The sequence below is a fragment of the Denticeps clupeoides genome, chromosome 16, assembly GCF_900700375.1.
Source record: "Denticeps clupeoides chromosome 16, fDenClu1.1, whole genome shotgun sequence".
Lineage (NCBI taxonomy): Eukaryota > Metazoa > Chordata > Actinopteri > Clupeiformes > Denticipitidae > Denticeps > Denticeps clupeoides.
In genome coordinates, this window is record NC_041722.1 from 6,854,879 (window position 1) to 6,877,560 (window position 22,682).

General features: G+C 40.2%; 2 protein-coding genes across 2 annotated transcripts; one reads left to right on the forward strand and one right to left on the reverse strand.

Annotated features, from left to right (window-relative positions):
* The first annotated feature begins 1,718 nt into the window (after positions 1-1,718).
* On the forward strand, positions 1,719-4,272 carry psmd7 (proteasome 26S subunit, non-ATPase 7). Its single transcript, XM_028956843.1, has 7 exons — positions 1,719-1,897; positions 2,579-2,670; positions 2,749-2,841; positions 3,022-3,119; positions 3,230-3,310; positions 3,400-3,491; positions 3,590-4,272. The coding sequence occupies exons 1-7, from the start codon at positions 1,824-1,826 to the stop codon at positions 4,029-4,031; spliced, it is 972 nt and encodes a 323-aa protein (XP_028812676.1). The 5' UTR covers positions 1,719-1,823; the 3' UTR covers positions 4,032-4,272.
* A 46-nt stretch (positions 4,273-4,318) lies between these two features.
* Positions 4,319-22,075, reverse strand: LOC114766356 (polycystic kidney disease protein 1-like 2). Its single transcript, XM_028957092.1, has 37 exons — positions 21,942-22,075; positions 21,576-21,841; positions 21,069-21,473; positions 20,821-20,945; positions 20,567-20,714; positions 17,394-20,460; positions 17,202-17,310; positions 16,984-17,116; positions 15,388-15,612; positions 15,153-15,307; positions 14,906-15,085; positions 14,369-14,506; positions 13,767-13,922; positions 13,560-13,684; positions 13,216-13,333; positions 12,991-13,122; positions 12,684-12,909; positions 12,405-12,595; positions 11,437-11,667; positions 10,925-11,026; positions 10,665-10,843; positions 10,425-10,571; positions 10,075-10,274; positions 9,732-9,979; positions 9,484-9,625; positions 8,280-8,722; positions 8,112-8,199; positions 7,885-8,016; positions 7,617-7,802; positions 7,207-7,537; positions 6,996-7,129; positions 6,780-6,907; positions 6,536-6,696; positions 6,068-6,278; positions 5,359-5,460; positions 5,145-5,276; positions 4,319-5,060 (listed from the first exon to the last, which is right to left on the reverse strand). Exons 1-37 carry the CDS (start codon positions 22,073-22,075, stop codon positions 4,980-4,982), a joined length of 9,411 nt encoding a protein of 3,136 aa, XP_028812925.1. The 3' UTR covers positions 4,319-4,979.
* Between the last annotated feature and the right edge of the window lie 607 nt (positions 22,076-22,682).

The window sequence follows — 22,682 nt, forward strand, 5'->3', positions numbered from 1 at the left end:
TACATGCCAGTGTGCTCACTTGCTCTCCACTGATCCAGAGTCTGGATATAATCGGAATTTCTGACTGGGCTACGGAAAACTATTTCCAATAACCCAATTTAAGCATAATTCATGAAATTAATCTTTCGATTCTGACAGTAGGCATCATCTTAATGGAAGAAAAGATTATTAACAAAGGAGAATCCTTCAGATTGTAATTTTAAAAAAATTATATGCATAGTAGTCCAATATATGCATACTTTTCAGCAATAATTATGTAGCATGGATTACTGTGGGTGTTAATGGTAACGCTGCATTAAATGAATAATTAATTAAAATTGGCGGGGCTTGTAGGCAAATGAATGGTCTTCGTATTTAGATCAACTGAGTTTCGGACACTTCCTTCTTTTGGCAATTTTATTGCTTTAAATGATGAAACCTTTTTTTTTCTTTGTTATGGCTGCTGGTTGTGTTCTTTATATATGAAAATGTGAAGTGGTTTTAGAGAAAACAGCATGCACTAAGCGCGCTGTATTGAATTGTAAGGAACATGTGTGCCAGCGCCACGCCGTGGATGAACCTGGGATCGTCTCAGGCGACTGCGATATAGATTCGGGAGACGGGGACCAACTTGTCCAGCTGTCTTCAGATTCCACTCGAAACGGATTACATTGTAATATATATTGCATTGCATGATTGGAACTATTCTGATCAAATTCAAAGTCACTTTCTTGTCATCTCACTATATACAAGTACACAGAGAGACGAGATTGCGAAGCTTTGGAGATGCACAGTGTGCAAAAGGAATAACACACACAACACACACAACACAAAAACATGACATTGTGGACATTGTGGACATAATGTAAAATAGTTCAGGTCAAGACAAGCTAGACAAACCAGGCTGACAAGTAGCAGAAACATGACCAAATATCTATTTAAGGATGTATCACATATATAGTGTATATGGTATATGATATACTATGATAATAATGGCCATAGTAGTGAAATGACATGATAATAGCATCACAGCGTGAGGTAGTGAGAAATTAAAGTGCAGGGTATTATACTTAATTTTTCATGATAAAGGAAATAAATTTGGGGAGCTCATGCATCACAATGAAAGACTTTAAGAAAATTATTAAGAACAGTCAACATAAATACAAACAATAACCACAGTCCTGAGATTGGGCCCGAGCTCTCAAAATAAACGTCAAGCAAAAATATAAACTTAAAAGACATAAGTGGCCTATCCAACAAGGCTTTGAACTGGACTCCATCTTTTTTCAAAGATGTGAGGCTTCAACTGTAGTTGTGCTGTCAACTGTTCCATTAAACATAACTTTCTGATGTTTTTGTATCCACTGTGAGACCGTGGGAGGTTCAGGTTTCAACCAATAAGTTGTTAGCATTTTTCTTGCAGCCATTAGTAGGAGATGTAGCAAAGTTTTCTGATCGTGGGACAGATAAACTGTGAATTTGTCCAGGATTTGACCCAGGAAAGATTCACTTTAAGGAGCTTTTCTACATGCCCCTTAACTTCAGTCCAAAAGTGTTGAACAATGGGACAGTCCCAAAATATGTGCGTTTGACCGCCCACAAGTCCACGGTTTCTCCTGCACTTACATGAAAAACGTTTTAATTCACACCTACACCATGCTGGACGCATGTGACATTCCCGCTGTTCACATCCAGGCCTGTAGGGGGCGCCGCCGCAAAACACCCCCGGCTCGCTTGGACCCAACAGAAAGCAGCACGACGCGGCGCCGGAAGGACCCGACCAGCAGGCTGAGGAGTCGTTTCAGCGAAATAGCTCGTCCAGTTCACAGTCCGTGGCCGCCGCGATGCTGGATTTAGCCGTGGAGAAGGTCGTGGTGCACCCGCTGGTGTTGTTGAGCGTGGTGGATCATTTTAACAGGTAACCGGGGGTCTGGGGCGAAACTGTCGACTCACGGCTCCGGCCGCGGGGCCGGCGGCTCACACACGCGTCGGCCTGGAATTCAACCGCGCAGTCGCTTACAGTGAGAATGTACAACACTGCTGTTATTTATTATTATCATTTTTTATTGTAACTTGGTTTAGCTGCGAGGACGAGCGCCACCAACCCGACTAGCTTATGGGCTGCGTTACACTGGGCGACGGGTCGTAGTAGCCTAGTGGGTAACACACACGCCTATGAACCAGAAGACCCAGGTTCAAATCCCACTTACTACCATTGTGTCCCTGAGCAAGACACTTAACCCTGAGTGTCTCCAGGGGGGGACTGTCCCTGTATCTACTGATTGTAAGTCGCCCTGGATAAGGGCGTCTGATAACGTTTTACATTTAAGGCATTTTATCAGTTATTTCACTGGCCGATTAAACCCCCTACGGCCTGGTTTAAAACCTCGGTTCGTCTGGTGCAGTTTTTCATTGTGTGTTTTTTTATTATTATTGTGTGTGTAATCAGAGGGGTGGCACCTGTCCTCTTTAAAAATATTTTATTTTTTCACTGAGAACAGCTGAGATGCATCAAATGTTCTTTGCCCATTAGAAATGTAGGTCTTTTTTTTTTTTCCTCTTCTAAATTATGTTAATGAATGTTTTTTGCGTGTAATAGGATTGGGAAGGTTGGAAGCCAGAAACGTGTTGTTGGAGTGCTACTGGGATCGTGGCAAAAGAAAGTTCTTGACGTGTCGAACAGTTTTGCTGGTAATTTGTTGTCATCTAATTTCTATTTTGTACTTGTTGCGTCTGGTTTTTATAATATATTTAAATTGCTTTATGCAGTGCCTTTTGATGAAGACGACAAGGATGACTCTGTCTGGTTCCTGGATCATGACTACTTGGAAAACATGTATGGCATGTTTAAGAAAGTTAATGGTATGAATGTTTTATTTTCATGTACACTCTTATTAAACCACACGTTATTGGATGTCTTATTTTGGTGTCCCAGGTGTGTGTGTTTGTGTGTTGGGGACCAAATTTCATATTTTTGAAGCATTTAATTGTGGCTAAATGGCTAAATTGTGATGACCTGTGTTTTCCCCCTTGTGATTTCAGCCAGGGAAAGAATAGTTGGGTGGTATCACACAGGGCCCAAACTTCACAAGAATGACATTGCTATCAATGAGCTCATGAAACAGTATTGCTCGAATTCTGTAAGTATATTTATTTTTTTAAAAGTCTTACCGTCTATTTATTTAGATGTATTATTAGAATCCATAATTATTATCTATTATAAATTATTACATGCTTGTGGTTTCTAAAGGTCCTGGTCATTATTGATGTGAAGCCGAAGGAGTTGGGCTTGCCGACCGAGGCCTACATATCTGTGGAGGAAGTGCATGATGTAAGTTATTAAAATTAATAATTGGCTCGTGCTGTCGGCAACCGAGCATTTATGTCCCTCAGTGAGTTTATTTGACTGGGTTTTTCTAGGATGGTACTCCCACATCAAAGACATTTGAGCATGTGACCAGTGAGATTGGGGCTGAGGAGGCTGAAGAGGTTGGTGTGGAACACTTACTCAGGTCAGTTTGTCTCTTGCAATCACTGAGGATCTGTTTTAATTGTATTGTTGTGTGACGTGGAGAGATCTTTCAGAGCACATTTTGCTCTTTCTTTATAGAGACATTAAAGACACAACAGTTGGCACATTGTCTCAGCGCATCACTAACCAGGTGCATGGTCTGAAGGGACTCAACTCCAAGTTGCTGGACATCAAGAGCTACTTGGAGAAGGTTGCCACCGGAAAACTGCCCATCAACCATCAGATCATATACCAGCTGCAGGACGTGTTCAACCTGCTTCCTGATGTCAACTTGCAGGAATTCATCAAGGCATTCTACCTTAAGACCAATGATCAAATGCTGGTTGTCTACCTAGCCTCCCTCATCCGGTCTGTCGTGGCACTTCACAATCTTATTAACAACAAGATTGCCAATCGTGATGCAGAAAAAAAGGAGGGCCTAGAGAAGGATGACAGCAAGAAGGAGAAGAAAGAAGAAAAGGAGAAAGAGAAAGATAAAGACATCTCTGCCAAGAAAGAAGATAAAAGGGAAAAGAAATGAGCTTGAGCTACCTTGGTTAAACCGGAGCAATTTTTTTTCTGTATCTGTACTTTCTTCTTCATTGGGCATTGTGCTGAACGTGTCTTGGTCATTAAAGGGGGGAAGCAATCATGCTTTTGTACCTTTTTGGGTGTGGGCGGGGTTTATCTTTTTTAACATAAGCCATGTTTTGTTGTACGCTTGTAGTCATCACAAAAATGCCTCAAGAATAAAAAGAAAAATAAAAGGTTTTTGTTTATAAGATAAATGTAATTTTTTGAACATAAATATTGACAATTTGTATTGTATTGTATTGCGACCTGCATTACAAAGGAAGAAAAGTCCTTGTCAGGTAAATTTAGATGGATTTAGATCTACTAGGTTTTAAGAAATAAGACATGCTGCCATTGGCTCTTATATCTGTATCACTATATAACTATTTTAATTAAAGATAAAAGGCATTCAACTCTGCAACCTACACCACCTCAAGGTTCACATTTAAACAGAAGAGTCCATGTGACGTGAAATGACTCAAAATGATGCTCAGCTGTAATCTTCTTTCTGTCCATTTTAAGACAGGTGGACTATGTGTACGCTATAAGTAAAGTGTCTTGTTGCTAAATGTTTATACTATTTCATGTCCTTGCTCAAATTTGAAAAAGGCCTGACGACCCAGTGAAGGGTCGTTTGCATTGTTTGCCATCACAGGATAAAAATATAGCTTAAACAGTATTAATGTAAGTTATTCTCAACCATGACTTCCCTGATTAATTAAATTTAACTTGATTGATAGAATAGGCCTCAGGAATAAACAACTTTGAAAACCTCTGTACCACACACATACACAACATCCGACAATGTACATGCTTTCTTTTGGATATTGAATTTGCACAAACATAAGTCAGTGGGAGCGAAGATATGATTTGATGTTTTCAGTTTGGTGAAGTCCAACTGCCACTGTTGTCATCCTTATTTCGTCTTGGTTCTAATACCAATCAGACTGCAGAGCTTCAGAAGCATGAGGTCGACAATCTCGGCTTCTTCTAAGGCCTGTGGAACACACGCAAGAGTTAAATGTAATGCACGTGAGTTGACATTATCAAGGGAACTATCAGGCGATGGCCTACACGTTACCTGATGATGAAGCTTCTCTTGGCTGAAAGCATGAAGTATGGCTGATATGAAAAGGTTCAATACAATAAATGTCATGAAGATTATGCAGGAGCCAATGAGGAATGCACTTAGAACTGGATTAGTGTCCATCACCTGCAATGGAGTATAAATCCACGACATATGTAATCACATCATTCACTTACTTCACTTTAATGTTTTTTTTTTTTTTACTGACCTCATCATAGTTAAAAATGCCCAACTGCAAGTTTACAAGCGTCATTGCAGAATCTTGAAGTGTCTTGTAGGAGTACAACTTCCAGCCATATAAGAGATTGCACTTAAAAAAGGGTAGAAATGCATTTGGTCACGATGTGCATGCAACAAACTTTCAGCAAGTAAACTCCAAACGGAAGGATCACTGCCATATATATATATATATATATATATATCATTTTGTCTACGAGCTCTTGGGCAGATTATTACTGCTCCATATGGATCTCAAGACATAAGGGCTCACGCAAGCACACAAGAACGTACTCACAGACACACACTGTCTGGACCGTCTGAGCACTTGTATTATTTGTAACATTTCATATTCATTATTTACTGTGACTTATACAGATGTTGGTTGTTATTCTCTTCCCGCCTCCTCCCAAATTTCACCCCTCCACCCTTCTTTCTCCCCAATCTCTATTTTTCTCTGTCCCCCATTTTCTCTGTCCCCCAGTTTCTTCTGCCGTGATTGTATCAAGTTAAATAAGAAAAATAAAACTGTGTTACAGACAGGCCGGGGTAAAAATAATACATAATGCATAATCCAGCAAATTCAACAATAATATCACACAATATCCCTGCTTGTAGCTTTGTATGTAACAGTGAATTTAAAGTAAATGCTTTCCCTTATTTTGATAAATTACGTTGCATTCTTATAAAGGCATCCTTACAGCAATCGAATAGGCCAACAGCATGATGGAAATGACCACCAGATAGCTCGAGATTTGTGTCCATGCTCGCTGGAGAATCGAGGTGATCAGGTGGAGTTTGGAATTGAGCCTCATCAGGTGCCACAGCTTGATGGTGGCCAGCAGGACCAACAAAGCTATCAGGTACCCCAGCATATCATCTGCAGTAGCGGTGTCATGGAAACTGACATACCTGGTAGCAGGTAGTGTCATGCATAATTAGCTTCATGCATTTTCAAATATCCATTAATGCAAAAAAAAAGAAACAGTAATCATATATATAAACCGCATATCACAACCTATCTTCTACCTACATTTAAACAAATTCACTGTATTAATTATTCCTGACATTTCTATACATTTCACAATTTCTTCTGGCTGAATAATACATTTGTGTAAGATCTGATTAGACATTACAATTAATTATTTATCTCCCAGTAGAACACTTACTCGTCTTTGTGGTTCTGGTGATTTTCAACATCACGATTGCCAAGAATTGTCCTCTTAATGAAGACACCCATTGCACTCCAGCTCAGAGCAATAATGGACAAATCTACAAGGTTCCACTTGGTCTTGAAGTGTGCCCATTTCTTGGCACGTATGTTTCTTGCCTAGTAGAACAGAAATGAATGGAATGTAATGGAAATACATCAATGTGGTCTATGTGGAAAAAAACTAAACCACTGAGTCCAACCTGTTCACACATGTAATACAAGATGAAAATGATGTAAACGACCTCAGATATCATTGCAAAGATCTGCAGGCCATCAGTGGCCTGGTAAAGCCGGACAGTTTGCAGTTCACTTCGGAAGTGGAATGCCCCTGAATCGCACATCATGGTGTCAGTTGTAAGGACAAGCCAGCATCACACGATAAATTTGCAAATACGGAATTCAAAAGTCTGCCTCACCCACAGCTGTTGTCTCAAACATTAATGTGACTATACAGAAGAGGTTGATGTTGGCATTGTACACTGTAAATTCCACAAAAAATGCACGAGTGTACATGTCCAGCCACTTGTGGTCAAATAGGTACTGAACTGCACTGATAATTGAAAGAACAAATTCCGAATTAATAATAAAAAGCAGACTAATTTCTAATCTTCTAGGATGATAGCATACCTTGCTGCATCCTGCTTTTCCAGGCCCAAATCCATCACAAAACCTCCACCTCTATAAACAGCCATATTTCCCCATACTGTAGGTGACCTGAGTTTGGATTGGGTTTGGTACCGCCAGGGAATAAGGGCTGCATCAGAAGTATTCATTTGAAAGGAATGGTTCCAGCCTGCCCAATAGGCGCCTGTGTCCTCTGCCTCCCAGGAGTACGGTGCATGGCAGTCAGTAACAGAACCACGCATTGACTGGGCAAGTGGGCACGAGTCCTGTCGAACCCTGACTTGGCGGAAGCGAGCATTTCCAACCAGTCTGGAATTGCCGTCAGTTATGAATCCTAAAATGGAACAAATGTAAACAAATTTTGATATTTTGTGTATGAAGACATTTATTATAGTAGTGGACAATTTAATCACCTGTGTATTCTCCAAAAAGGTTATCAAGAAGCGTGGTGTTAACCCAGGAAAACACATCACTGAGGCTCATAGAGTCGGTTATATTATTACTGAAACTCTGTTGGATGTGTTGGTTGAGGAAGAATGCACTTGGTTCTCTTTGACTGTAAGCTACCGAGAGTAACATCCACATGAACCCAGTATATACTGCAAAGGAAAAGAATGTCAGAGTTTAGACCCGCTTTCCACTTGATGCGATTAAACAGCGGTACGTAACCATGCTGCCTACCAAGAATTTCTCTAATGAGGGTAAACATTTTCTGTTCCTGGATCATCATTTTCTTCATCTTCTCAATGTTTGTGGGCGGAGGGGGCTTATAGAGGTGGCAGCTACTGTCCCTGCGAGATGCAGCATCAAGATCTACAAGTTGTGGAGATTGTCTTACTATTAGATTATGGTTTATTGGTAGACACCATAATTACTATTTTGAATGTTTGCTTATGTTGGTGCCTTACCTGCGGTTGATAATTCAAAGTTGACATTATTCTCTTCCTTTTCAACTCTCTTCAGGACTAGAGCAAAGAAAATTGCCAAGCCAAGAACCTGTAGAATTTATTTAATTAGAACACTACATTTGTGATTTCCTCATGTAAAATTCAGAATAAATGTTTAAGATTTCTCACTTTTAAAGGTTCTGTGATAAAAAGACTTTGAAAGAAGGATACAACCGTGGAGATGAGCCAGCTGATTGATCGGACTTTTCCATATTTGAGACCATATAGCATAGTGAAAAATGCTGATACTCCAGTGGATGCGATGACTAAAAACCAGGCCACAAATATAAACCACCAGGGCAGGCCTTTCTTAGCATGATTTTCTTTCTGTGAGTGGGGAACCTGAGGAAGAGGCTTTGTGTTGCAGACTGTTTCAAGCTGTGTCTCCAGGTGGGTTTTAATGGCATAGATCTGTTGGAGAGCTTGGTTGATGCTCTCCGGGTTGAGGAAGCAGGCAGAGTCCAGCTTCCCCAGGTTATTCTCCAGATTTTGAAGTTGCCAGTAGAGGTATGGGTCGTAGAGTTTCTGCCTCTGTAATTTAGCTGTATTAGAATTGTCAAATGTGTCTTGTTCTGTAAAGAACGAAAACCCGTTAGAAGCCCATAGAACTGCTAATGTTATTTTTAAGATATTTAACAATGTAGTTCAAGCCCCTTTCTACATGTCAAACATCACCAATAAAGTAGGAAAATATCTACCAAAGATTCTATTTGTGGTTCTCTGTGACTGGGCATCCAGTTTTGGGGATCGTTGTAATGTCCTGGTGACTTAGGCCCAACAGGTGGCGCCATGAGTCTGTTATTCTTTCAGTCCTAATGACCTTCACCTCTGTCCCATCACAATGATTCAAATGATTTAACTATTGAACCAGACAAACCAAATCTTCCGGTTCCGGAGAAATAATTTAATTTAATGACATGACTCAAACACCCGGTGGTGTTTTAATAACTTACAACACACCAATCAGATTATCCTAAATATATTTAAGGTTTACTCAGTTTGGCTGAGAATATCAATAACACCAATTGGGCAGAAGTTACATTGCTTTACTTTCATTAGTAAGTAATGATGTAGTTTCCAGTGTGTAGTAACATTAGGGTAATTAATTTTCAAAAATGCTAATGTAACCAGTTCCTCATTTTAATATTGCAGCTCATCAGTGATACTGATTTAGACAAGACCTGGTCACCTTGTCTACAACATCCTAAAATGTCACGGAGTGTTCACAGGCTTGATGACTTCCAGGAAGCACGGATACATGGATCAGAATGAAAGTGATCGAAAGAGTGTGTATGAATCTAACTGTGATGCAGCATTCAATACTGAACTCCACCTCTGTCTTTTTGCTGCTGCATTAGATCCTCTGCTAGCAGAAGCAAAGTGTTGATGTCAGTAGTCCTGTCTGGTGTCATCTGTACCCAAGATGAAGAGCTTTTCTGGGTCTTAAAAAGAGTGTGGATGATTTGCTTGATGTCCTAGGACAACATGATAGAGGTTTATTAAACTGTCCCGCACCAATACAGAGGCCATCATCTGGACCAGTGCTGACAGGTGCAGAACACACTCTGTCATGATAGTTACCTGGATAACTGTATCTGGTGTGACTTCCTTGTGAACATCCAGTGAGTCTCGTGACTGGGATGGATCTTTGCCTGTCTTGCCTTGTTTACAGAACGTTGTTTTAGGGTTCTGTTCTCCATCATTCTTATTTTTTTTCTCCCGTTGACGAACGTTTCGGAACAAAAACACAATGACGAAGTTGACAGGAAACATCAAGAGGGAGCTCTCAATGCCAATCATCACCTGTTGCCAGGAAAACTCAATCTGACCTTTATTTGGACAAGGAAAAAAAAACCAAAATGAGTAATGCTCAGATTAATACTGATGGAATAAAAAAAAAAGTTAAATCAGGGTCATGCCATACCTATTTCCATTTCCTGTTCTGAAGGGTCTGTGGGAACTCCATAGAACATGATGCTAGTGAGCATTGCACACATTAACATTGAGAAGCAACAGGATGTACGCTGTACGCGTGTGAAGCTGCTGGTTGCTGGCCGGTTAACTATTGAATACCAGAGGTGTACATCATTGAAGTCTTTCTCAGTCTTCGTGAAGAAGATATTGCTGCAAATTTTGGCCAACATATCTCCATTATTGTGACAGCTTGTGACTATGCAATTTAATGAGCTGCAGTCAACTATGGGTGATACATATAATTCAATACATGGAATAATTTCATATGACTATATGGGATACATGGAATAATAAACTCACCTAAATCCCTTTAAATCAGTTTCCGTGGCAACAGCGAACACTTTATCCAAGAGTCCTTCACCGATGTCTATGGCCAACCATGTGTCACAGAGGAAGTGCCACTTCTGCTCCGTTTCCATGTCCTGCACTGTCACTTTATTAACATACCTTTTTAATAAATAAAATTGTGTAAAATATTTAGATACTTGTGTATTTAAATGCTTTTGTGTAGATTTAGTTTCTTTCAGAAATGTACTCTACCAGCTTGGGTTGTGTCCTGAGTTGTCATGCCAAAGCCTAATGCTGTGCAGATCACCCAGGGAGGACGGTGTGGTCAGCAGAAACATGTCCACTGCCCCCCGATAAAAAACAGGCTTATTTGTGGCAGTCAGGTGATGAGGTTCACTCTGCCCCTCTGAGCCAATCAGAGTCACTGTCACCTGCAGCCAGAAGAATGCTTAAGTTCGTCTTGCTAGAAACTATGCATGCTGCATAAGCTATGCTTAAGTGAAATGTCTGACCTGAGAGGAAGTTGAAGCCCTGGGACGATGACCAGTAGAGATGCTCAACAAGTATCGATACTCTGCCAGGGGATCATTGTCTGCTAGTACTGTCACCTTAATCTGACAAAACAATAAAAATGCACTGTAACCTACGTTCACACCTCAATGCCTCATTTTTAACATGTCCTTAACTGCACAAGTGGCACTGATGGTGGCACTGATGGTGTAATTCTCCTCCTCAAACACTGTGCGTGGCATGTGTACAATTTGTGCTTCATTCTGAAAGGGGTTTTAAGAATAGCGTTCATGCTATTCCTGGCTTCAGTTCACCATCTCTGTTCTCAAAAGTAAAACCATGCAACCATACAACATCACACTTACCAGCATGTAGTATTACTTTCATTCATACCCTGGTTCAAACTCTTTGCTATGTATTGAAATTTACAGACACTTTACACCAATGTGCACTACCATCCTCATTTGAAAACTCGAATGTGAGTATGTTGGTGTTCACATGAAAATGAACAGACCTTTGCTTCATCCTGAATGTCCTGTCTGCGTGCCCACAACACCACCAGGAGGTAGGTCAGGAGAATGGCTCCAACAAAACACACCACCACAGGATTGTTCGCAAAAGAGGCAAAAAGCTGACCAATCTGAGATAAGTCTATCGTATTGGGCATGACAAAAAATGAGCTCCCAAAAAAGGTCAGATGGTTACACAGGCACTGAGTGACCAATGGTGTGGTCAGGGGGCCAACCTAAGCAGAATAAGCATTGATTTATAACATGTGGTTTGGTTAGTAAACAGAATGAGATCAAATTTAAAATTCACATTTAGATGTTCATAGGAAATACAGTTATTTTAGTTTATCAAAATTTTCATCAGCCATCTAATATTGGACATTTTTAAATCAGACTGCAAAGAAGACAAATGAAGGAAGATAATTTTTCAACTGGTTGTACACATTGTTTTTTTGTGAGTGGCATCAAAGTTAGCAAATCAGATCATTAGGCCTATACAACCCTATTTCCAAAAAAAGGTTGGGACACTGTGTAAAATGCAAATAAAAACTGAATATAATAACTTGAATATTTCATAATAAACAGATTATGTGCACAGCAGAACACAGACAATTATTTACTGACAATAAACTGAGAAAATGTACCATTGCATTAAATTTGATGGCAGCAACATGTCCAAATAAAAAACAACAAATGGGACAGGGCTGTCTGGGAACTGTGGTGACCTGTTGCTGGAGTTTGATGACATTAGAATGAGAATAGAATGAGCTAATATTTTTCAGGAAATATTCAGTTGAGAATAAAACATATATGATTTGAAATCTCTGCTGGTTTATGTGATTTTACCCAGAATCCTAGCTTTTATGGAATTGGGCTTGTATTAGGCCGCCATTGTGTTTCAGTTGTATATCAGAAACGAGCTGTGTAAACTGTTATAATGTATGTTTACTGTGAAGTGACTTAGGGACCTTACCCTACAACCACTGTCACACCACAGTGAGTGGCTCTCATCCCAGTACATGCACTGGGCTGCTATAGATGTGACAGAAACTGTGGCATTCGTTGAGTTTACTCCTGGCCCTACAATGGGCCGCACCAGCAGATAGTATATTCCTTGATTTACTGCCATGCTCTCGGAATTTAACACCCAGGTATATCTTTCCTCTAGACAAAATATTATTAACATGTTCTTTGTTATGATAATTGTTCAGCAATAGTTTATTATTGCATGTATGTTTGTTATGAATGTCACCTTGCGTCTTCCCCTCTAGGGGAAGTTGAGTTTGGGCATTATAATTTGTGTCGTTAGGATATCCCTGAAATCCTAATAACAAATGTAAAGGGACATCTTCTGAGGGGTCCAGCTTCAAAACCAGTGTTATGTTGGGTGTTGTTACATTGATCATTAAGGTGCTGAAGTTTCTCAGGTCGAGAAAGGTGCTATTTAACTGCAAAACTTCTGATCTTGGCAAAAAGATCTGAGAATGACAAATGCAGAAAGTCAGTGAAGAGGAATAAATACATTTAAAAAATGATTTTAACTTCATGACCAGTCTAACCTCAAATTCCTGTGCTAAGTTCGTCACTGAGATGGAGGAACCATTCTCTGTACTGAGAGAGAGAGCTCCAACTGTGTCATTTACATGCTGTGAATCACTCCATGTGAATGGATTCATTCCAAAACTCATCATCTGAGACACGATGTATGAAGTACATTAATTTGAAGTAAACTTCATTCTCAAAATCAAGTGACAAAATTATAATTTACACGATTTCCCACTCACCCGCACATCCACTGGATTCTCATAGGGTATGCTGAGACTCAGGCCAGGGAAAATAAAGCTGGCAGCACTGCTGTTCTGGATGGCGACGGACAGGTTTGGAAGGTCTTCTTTGTACATCCTTACAAATTGCACACCAAAGATCTGTTTCAGCATACATTAGCTGAGAGGCTCCACTGACATGTCCATCCTTGATATTGTATGGTCACGTGGCATAATGCAGCATCATTGTAAAATATTCCTCTCAGTGTTATGAGTGAATACATTGACATTTTCAGGTCATTAATCCTGAGAAGTAAATCCAAGCTAAGTAACAATCTATGGCGAATATTAAAAACATGACATACCTTCTGACATACAAGCTGATTAAGGAGGTACTTAGAACAACTGGCCCTTGGTTCGCTTGTTTAGTTATGAGCAGAGCACTTGCTACATTGTTTACGGTCTCAACCAAATTACTGTTGATTGTTTCCTGAAAGGAAAATAAGTCATTTTTACGTTAGCGTTTGTTCTCCGTGCTCCCCGTTACATCTGCAATAATTGAAAATAGTCACCTGTTCAACTCGATTCGCAGAGAGTCGGAGGACGTTGCCGGCTGCTTCAAGGATGTGAGAAGCTGCAAGCAACACCCCGTCTGTCACATTTACTTTGGTGGATGTGGAGGAGATGAGTGACTTGCTCAGGCTTATAAGCACACAGCCAGCCTGCAGCTGTACATACGCAAGCAGAATATGAAAAAAAAAAAAAAAAAAAAAAAAAGGATGTTAACAGGTATTGTTTCTGGGTTAATTATTTCAAGGATGATCAACACTTACCCATTTATTATATTTAACCTTTTAGCTATTTTTCTTTTTTTTAATCTGTGTTTTTCTTTACTTTACGTTACTTGGCAGACGCTTTTATCCAAAGCGACTTACAAGGAGAAGACACCAGCAATTCTCATTCGGTTTCCATAGATTGTGAGTTACAAAACAAGACCCCTGATAAGGCCTAACTTGTCTAGAATACAACATGCTAGGGAATTGATAGGTGCTAGACTAATTTTTTTTTTGTGTGTGTGTCATGTTAGACTCGTTTTTTATAGAGTTCTGGATGACCTTCAGTGCATATGTATAAAATATAAGCATAGGCCCAATACCATGACCCATCTCATTACCTGAGCATTCAAACTCAGCTCATCAGTCATTTTGGTAAGGTCTACCACAGATCCAGCAGTCACATCTACCTCCATAGCATTCTTCAGGGGTGTTTTAGTCACTGCTGTGCACAGACTTGTTAGCATTTGCTCTCGCAGCTGAAAGAAGAGATTTGCATCGAGAATAGTTTGGACAGAACGGAAATGTTTGAATGAATAGTGAAGACAGCGGCGAGAATTTATAAACTCTTCAGGAATACATTGACTGGTGTTTTGACAGTGTAGTCATGTAGAAAAGCCAAATTTCAGAGCTGCAGCACCAATTAGACAGGCTATAGCAATTAAAGCCGTTAAATGCAGGAATGTGGAACATAAAGTCAGACTTTATGTGGATGATGTGTTACTATTGCAGTAAAAAAAAAGAAAGAAGAGATAAAAGGCTAATTTCTAGTGCACAGCTTAAAATCTTCATGTATCATAATCTTTCGGTAGAAAATTTAAGACATATGTATACCAACCCAGTAATTTTATATGCATTCATTATTTTATTTTTTGTACCTTTTCCTTTGCATCCTTGTCTTGCCCCTCAGTGTTTCCATGATTGAGTCTATTAGACAACGATTGATACATCTGTGCTAAAGCTACCACGGTAACTCCATCTTCCTGCTGTCTGGCATCTTGATTTGAAACAAGGATCTGGAGATCTGCAATTGTTGTGTCACTACTGATGTCCCACACCTTAATAGACAATGTGATAAATAAGTCATTTGTACATTTTTTATTCTGTTCACTCGTCTTTTGTTACCTGAGTGCTGGTTGTAGTATTTATGACCTCTCCTGCTTGGTTTTTAACAGTGATATTTACACCCATGATGTACTGACTTCCCAAATCCCCTAGTGGAAGGAAGACAGACTGCACATTTTGATCGCCACTGTTATCACTGCAGTCCAAGTAGATACCTGCAACAAATGGCAACATGTCCAACATGTAGGCATGACTACTAATATGATGTCAGCAGGAGAAATGGACGGCTTCTTACCACTAGCAGTCTCAAAGCAGTATGTGCAGGACCCAGGTAAACAGAAAGATGGGGGTGCGATGCAGGAAATCTTGAATGGAGCGAGTATGTGCCCTACTTGTGGGAAAATGCTGCACGAGAGCAATGGAGGACTGGCCAGTGTTGTGGGGGAGGCTGTTGTTGATTCGCTTGTGAGGACTGGTATGATAAATTCTGCGTGACCAGATGTCAAGTCTGGTCTTATACCTGAAACATTAAAAATGTGAAAATGTTCCATAAAACTGTACTTACTGGGGCAGTAACAATGCAACATTGCAGGTGGTTAATAAATGCTGAAAGATGACTAAAGAGTGAATGGAAATGTGGAAGCAGGTAATGTTTTTTGTGTGTGTTTCTGTGTGCAGGGCTGTTACATGCTAAACGGTCTTTCTGGGATTGCCTACGGATGTGGTTGGCTGTGTAATTAAAAATAAATTCTGAGGCTAACTGCATTGCTTCTGTGACTGTCCCCAACCAAGCCCAGAGTCCAGTCATTGACCCTCTGACCCTAGACGGGGATGTAACAATGTGGTAGGTTTAATGGTTTGTTCATTAAAAATGTTAATGAATATCAATTGACAAGCAGCAATATATATTCTTGGGTTTACTCTGGCATCTTTCCTTTCTTTCCATAAATAATTTACCAATTCCAGAATGGCCTCTCTGAGTAATTAAAAAGCAAATATGTACCATATCTCACTTTCACAGACTCACTATTACTGCTTATTCTTAAACCGGGTCACACTGCCAGACACTGAATGCAGGGTACATATTCACCAGCCTCTGCCAGCCCACCACAAGCCACACACATCCATACCCGTTAGCCTATTATATTTATTGAATTATCAATAATAATAACTGAATCAAATTGTAAATTCATGAAGAAAGAAGCCACCTCCTTTCTACCTTATGTATGAGGCTCACCTTGTTAGATCAATACTAATAACATTTCAATGTTTGTATGTTCAATATTATATTTTCAATTAAGTTAATGTTATTGTTCTGATTGGTATTTATCATGACTACTTACCTTAAGATATTTATTGAAATGGGTTCCTAGATACAGGCTTTTTTCACAAAATGTCTAAATGCAAATCATATGAAACCAAGCAAAGTTGGTATACACCATCAGAAGTTCTTTTCTGTGTTAGTTTTAGTCACTATTACCTGAACAAATGAAACCTGGGTAGTAGTAGCCTAGGGGTAACACACATGCCTATGAACCAGAAGACCCAGGTTCAAATCCCACTTACTACCACTGTGTCCCTGAGCAAGACACTTAACTGAGCAAGACACTTAAGTTGCTCCAGGGGCAGTAGTTGCTCCTGTAACTACTGATTATAAGTCGCTCTGGATAAGGGATCTGATAAATGCTGTAAATGTAAATGTAAACCTAATATGGCAGCCTGACTTTAGCCTGCAGTCAGGGTCAGTGTTGAGGTATTCATTTACAGCCAATTGCAATAAGTAGTTGCAGTGCCAGTTCCCTGGATCAATTTGTGGTAAAGAGTTTTAGTCAGGGCTACAGTGCCCAGGATTAAAGTTTTCAGATAGCATGATGGAAGAAAGAAGCTATACCATAAGCCACCACTAGGATGTTCTTTGAGGCACTTTTCAGAGTAGCAGCTGGCACTGTCAGGGTTTCTGTCTGGTTGCTTTCTTCAACAAGTGGTGTGAGACCTTTCTCAATATAGCAGGAGTGTAGAAAACCCTAACAAAAGGAGACATTTTGTGTGACATTACATTAAAGAAATTGATAATAATTACAGTGTAACAAATATAAATTACAGACTTACAGAAACATCATTTTGGTCTTCAGTTAACCACACTATTTTGTTACAACCATCACAATTTAATTGTAGCTGAACGTCCTTGGTGTTTTGAGGGGGAAAACAGTTGGAACAGCTGTTGGAAAAAAGTCATACATTTTCAGATAAACTGCACTTGTTTTTTATATAGCGCAAATTATTAAGAACATTTCTCATCACCTGATTTTTATGGTGAAGTCATTTCCTGGAATTACTGTGATGCATTTAGTTGCTGTGGAACCTTTGTCCAAATTGTTTTGATTGTCATTAGCCTCCACACCTGAATCCTCTGTACCAGCCACACTGCCTTTGCCACTGTTAGACGTGTCATTATTAGACCCATTGGTAGAGGAGGTGTCATTTTTATTCTGATTATTGTTGTCATTTGATGCATTGTTTTTAGGCTGATTGTTGTTTGAATTGCTATTGTTGGATCCGTCGTCTTTGGGTGCATTGTTTTGAGGCTGATTGTTGTTTGGATTGCCATTACTGGATCCGTTGACTTTGGGTGCGTTTTTTTGAGGCTGATTGTTGTTCGGATTGTCATTGTTGGACCCATTGTCTTTGGATCCATTGTTTTTAGGCTGATTATCAATTGAATTTCCATTATTGGATCCGTTGTCTTTGGGTGCGTTGGTTTGAGGCTGATTGTCATTCGGATTGCCTTTGTTGGACCCGTTGTCTTTGGGGGCATTGTTTTGAGGCTGTTTGTTGTTCGGATTGCCATTATTGGACCCATTATCTTTGGATCCATTGTTTTTAGGCTGATTATCAATCGAATTCCCATTATTGGATTCGTTGTCTTTGGGTGCATTGTTTTGAGGCTGATTGTTGTTCGGATTGCCATTACTAGACCCGTTGTCTTTGGGTGCATTGTTTTGAGGCTGATTGTCGTTCGGATTGCCATTACTGGACCCGTTGACATTGGGTGCATTGTTTTGAGGCTGATTGTTGTTCGGATTGCCATTGTTGGACCCATTGTCTTTGGATCCATTGTTTTTAGGCTGATTATCAATCGAATTTCCATTATTGGATCCGTTGTCTTTGGGTGCGTTGTTTTGAGGCTGATTGTCGTTCGGATTGCCATTACTGGATCCGTTGACTTTGGGTGCGTTTTTTTGAGGCTGATTGTTGTTCGGATTGTCATTGTTGGACCCATTTTCTTTGGATCCATTGTTTTTAGGCTGATTATCAATTGAATTTCCATTATTGGATCCGTTGTCTTTGGGTGCGTTGGTTTGAGGCTGATTGTCATTCGGATTGCCTTTGTTGGACCCGTTGTCTTTGGGGGCATTGTTTTGAGGCTGTTTGTTGTTCGGATTGCCATTATTGGACCCATTATCTTTGGATCCATTGTTTTTAGGCTGATTATCAATCGAATTCCCATTATTGGATCCGTTGTCTTTGGGTGCATTGTTTTGAGGCTGATTGTTGTTCGGATTGCCATTACTAGACCCGTTGTCTTTGGGTGCATTGTTTTGAGGCTGATTGTCGTTCGGATTGCCATTACTGGACCCGTTGACATTGGGTGCATTGTTTTGAGGCTGATTGTTGTTCGGATTGCCATTGTTGGACCCATTGTCTTTGGATCCATTGTTTTTAGGCTGATTATCAATCGAATTTCCATTATTGGATCCGTTGTCTTTGGGTGCGTTGTTTTGAGGCTGATTGTCATTCGGATTGCCTTTGTTGGACCCGTTGTCTTTGGGTGCGTTGTTTTGAGGCTGATTGTCATTCGGATTGCCATTGTTGGATCCGTTGTCTTTGGGGGCATTGTTTTGAGGCTGTTTGTCGTTCGGATTGGAATTATTGGACCCATTGTCTTTTGATCCATTGTTTTTAGGCTGATTATCAATCGAATTCCCATTATTGGATCCCTTGTCTTTGGTTGCGTTTTTTTGAGGCTGATTGTCGTTCGGATTGCCATTACTGGACCCGTTGTCTTTGGGTGCGTTGTGTTGAGGCTGATTGTCGTTCGGATTGCCATTACTGGACCCGTTGACTTTGGGTGCATTGTTTTGAGGCTGATTGTCGTTCGGATTGCCATTGTTGGACCCATTGTCTTTGGATCCATTGTTTTTAGGCTGATTATCAATCGAATTTCCATTATTGGATCCGTTGTCTTTGGGTGCGTTGTTTTGAGACCGATTGTCATTTGGATTGCCATTACTGGACCCGTTGTCTTTGGGTGCGTCGTTTTGAGGCTGATTGTCATTCGGATTGCCATTGCTGGTCCCGTTGTCTTTGGGTGCATCGTTTTGAGGCTGATTGTCGTTCGGATTGCCATTGCGGGACCCGTTGTCTTTTGGTGCGTCGTTTTGAGGCTGATTGTCGTTCGGATTGCCATTACTGGTCCCGTTGTCTTTGGGTGCGTCGTTTTGAGGCTGATTGTCATTCGGATTGCCATTGCTGGACCCGTTGTCTTTTGGTGCGTCGTTTTGAGACTGATTGTCGTTCGGATTGCCATTGCTGGACCCGTTGTCTTTGGGTGCGTAGTTTTGAGACTGATTGTCATTCGGATTGCCATTGCTGGACCCGTTGTCTTTGGGTGCGTCGTTTTGAGGCTGATTGTCGTTCGGATTGCCATTGCTGGACCCGTTGTCTTTGGGTGCGTCGTTTTGAGGCTGATTGTCGTTCGGATTGCCATTGCTGTACCCGTTGTCTTTGGGTGCGTCGTTTTGAGACTGATTGTCGTTCGGATTGCCATTACTGGACCCGTTGTCTTTGGGTGCGTCGTTTTGAGGCTGATTGTCGTTCGGATTGCCATTACTGGTCCCGTTGTCTTTTGGTGCGTCGTTCTGAGGCTGATTGTCGTTCGGATTGCCATTACTGGACCCGTTGTCTTTGGGTGCGTCGTTTTGAGGCTGATTGTCGTACGGATTGCCATTACTGGACCCGTTGTCTTTGGGTGTGTCGTTTTGAGGCTGTTTGGTGCTCAAATTGCCATTATTGGGCCCTTTGTCTTTAGACGCATTGTTTTGAGGCTGAATATCATTCGAAATACCATTATTGGACCCATTGTCTTTGGATGCATTGTTTTGAGGCTGATTATTGTTTGATTTGTCATTGTTGGTGTTGTTTTTACTATTACTGTTATTACTAGAATTATTGTCTATGGTGTTACCAGATGCCAGTGGGATGACAGTCACAGTATATATAGAAAACGTATATGGCAGTGGTAGGCACTGTTTTGGAATTATATGATTTTCATCCTCTGTCATATCTTTACAGGGACAATTTCCATCTGCTAGATTAAGTGAACAGTGATGACTGTGGTTAATGACATTCTATGTAGCTATAATAACTGCACAGTTCACTATTGAGTAAAATAGGAATAATCATTCAGTACTTACTACATTGCCACTTGAACTGAAAATCCTTTGTATCACCATTTAATCCATCCACTGTAAGTGTAACATGGTCAGAGTTGATGGTGGGGTTTTCTGGACTTGCTTCAATGGACAGTTTTGTCTCTCTTGAAAGCCTTTTATATTGCTTAGTCTGTTGCATTTAATGAACACAAATTTATTTAAATTGTTCAGAAATTAAGATTGAAATATTATAATCTCCCACACAAGACCCTACACAGTATTCATTGCATCCTTACCATGACACTATGTATGTCTTGCTTTTGTATTGTTTCTGATTTATTGAAACAAACTACTGTGGTTCCAATATCCAGATCAATAGATGAAAATAGATTTGAAGCTTTAACCTCTACATTCAACATTCCTGCAACAGCGAATATATTATAAGTAAGTTGTAGTGTGCAGATATTGGAATATATCAGATTTCTGTCATCCAGTTATGCTGTTTTTTGTCCTACTCACATGCTAATACATTAATGCAAGTCACCTTGAATTTTTGGTGAAATGTTGAAAACCTTGACATGATCCTCTGTCATCATTTTTGTCTCTGAGAAGCTATTATTAGTTCCTGAAACATAAAAGAGCAGCTGGGCTGGTGCTCCATGTTCCAGTGAGACAATGATATGGAGGTCTGATGGACAGTGGTCCTGCTGAGATACAAAAAATGCCTCCAGACCACCTACAGGCTCCATCAAGAACACATTCAGTACTAAGGACACATCTGCAGTTGTAACCCCATTAGAGGCAAGTATTGTGAACTGATGATAGCCTTGACTGAACAGCTGCATTGTCTCTAGACCAAGTGTGATGTTTTGGGCTGCAACTCCTTCGAGGGTTGAACCTGTGGCTAGAACATCTTCCCCATATAGGATCTTGTAGGTGACATTCGTTCCTAAAGGAAGATTTTTCAGAAATAATCTATAATCTAATCCAAACTTTGACATAATTGAATATAAAATCTTGGATGTAAATAAAAAATGATCTTATTCACTACCTGCTTTGAGTTCAACCTGGATTGTAACTGGGTTTCCATGAAGGGCGACACATTTTTCACTGTTCATTGAATTATTTATGCTGTAGCATTTAATGGCACCAAACTCTCCTAATGGTTCTTGGATGGTGATGTTTTTTTGGGCAGTCATGATCAGGCCACTGGTAGAGCAGTCAACTTCCACAGTGAAGACCCCTGGTGTTTGGTACTGATAAATTATGGTGGCTTCTGGGCTGATGGAATTTTGTGGTTCCAGATCTTCTTGAAGTCTTTGATAGAAAGTTATACAAACAAAACAGCAAAGGAAAAAAAAAGATTTTTAAAATGTATCTTTGATTGAATCTGTACCACATTAACAAACAATCTTACCCATTAGGGGTGAATAAACTCATAATGTGCCCATTTCCTCCATTTAGTGTGCAGGTGAGATTTCCTTGAAATTGTGGCAGGAGCCATTTTACATTGATGGTAATGTTGTCAAACACTGCAGCCAGGTCTTGCATTGATAAGCGAAGGCCTGAAATGTGTGATCCAGTATATTGTATTGCATGATCTTAAGTGAATAATTAATTAGTAATTAAATTAGAAAAAAAAGGAATAACATTCAGACCATTGTTACAGTGATACTCCACCGACAAATAGCTTCCCAGGTGAGGGCAGGGCTCTCCAATAGACGCTGCGTTTGCAGAGGCTTGACACACTTGCAATCCATCGCAATGATCTGAAATTATATTGTGCCTAAAAGCTTAGAATGAGAACAGATACTCACAGCCAACTATACTTACTATAGTCAGTAAACTAATGAAATATATATTTCTGCAGCCTCTAAAGTTTGAATTATGTTTTGAAATAGGCTAATTCAACCCTACATTTCTTTAATTTCTTTTAGCTTATCCGTCTGGCTTGTGGGAAAAAAAGTGAAAGACTGCTGCACAGCACATAATGTACACAATGAAATTTGTCCATCACACTTGGTGAGCAGTCGGCAACCACGAAAGGCGCCCGGGGAGCAGTGTGTGGGGACGGTGCTTTGCTCAGTGGCACCTCAGTGGCACCTTGGCAGTTCGGGATTCGAACCTTACCCGCTAGGCCACCACTTCTCACACGCTA

What these genes read in the sequence shown, in the direction of transcription:
- psmd7 (XM_028956843.1), top strand. Translation starts at nt 1,824, where the DNA reads ATGCTGGATTTAGCCGTGGAGAAGGTCGTGGTGCACCCGCTGGTGTTG. An exon ending in AACAGTATTGCTCGAATTCT is followed by an intron (nt 3,120 to 3,229) that starts GTAAGTATATTT and finishes TGGTTTCTAAAG; the next exon opens with GTCCTGGTCATTATTGATGT. An exon ending in CTGTGGAGGAAGTGCATGAT is followed by an intron (nt 3,311 to 3,399) that starts GTAAGTTATTAA and finishes GGGTTTTTCTAG; the next exon opens with GATGGTACTCCCACATCAAA.
- LOC114766356 (XM_028957092.1), bottom strand. Translation starts at nt 22,075, where the DNA reads ATGCAAGACCTGGCTGCAGTGTTTGACAACATTACCATCAATGTAAAA. An exon ending in GGGCTTCAACTTCCTCTCAG is followed by an intron (nt 10,844 to 10,924) that starts GTCAGACATTTC and finishes TTCTGGCTGCAG; the next exon opens with GTGACAGTGACTCTGATTGG. An exon ending in GAAAAGCAGGATGCAGCAAG is followed by an intron (nt 7,130 to 7,206) that starts GTATGCTATCAT and finishes TTCAATTATCAG; the next exon opens with TGCAGTTCAGTACCTATTTG.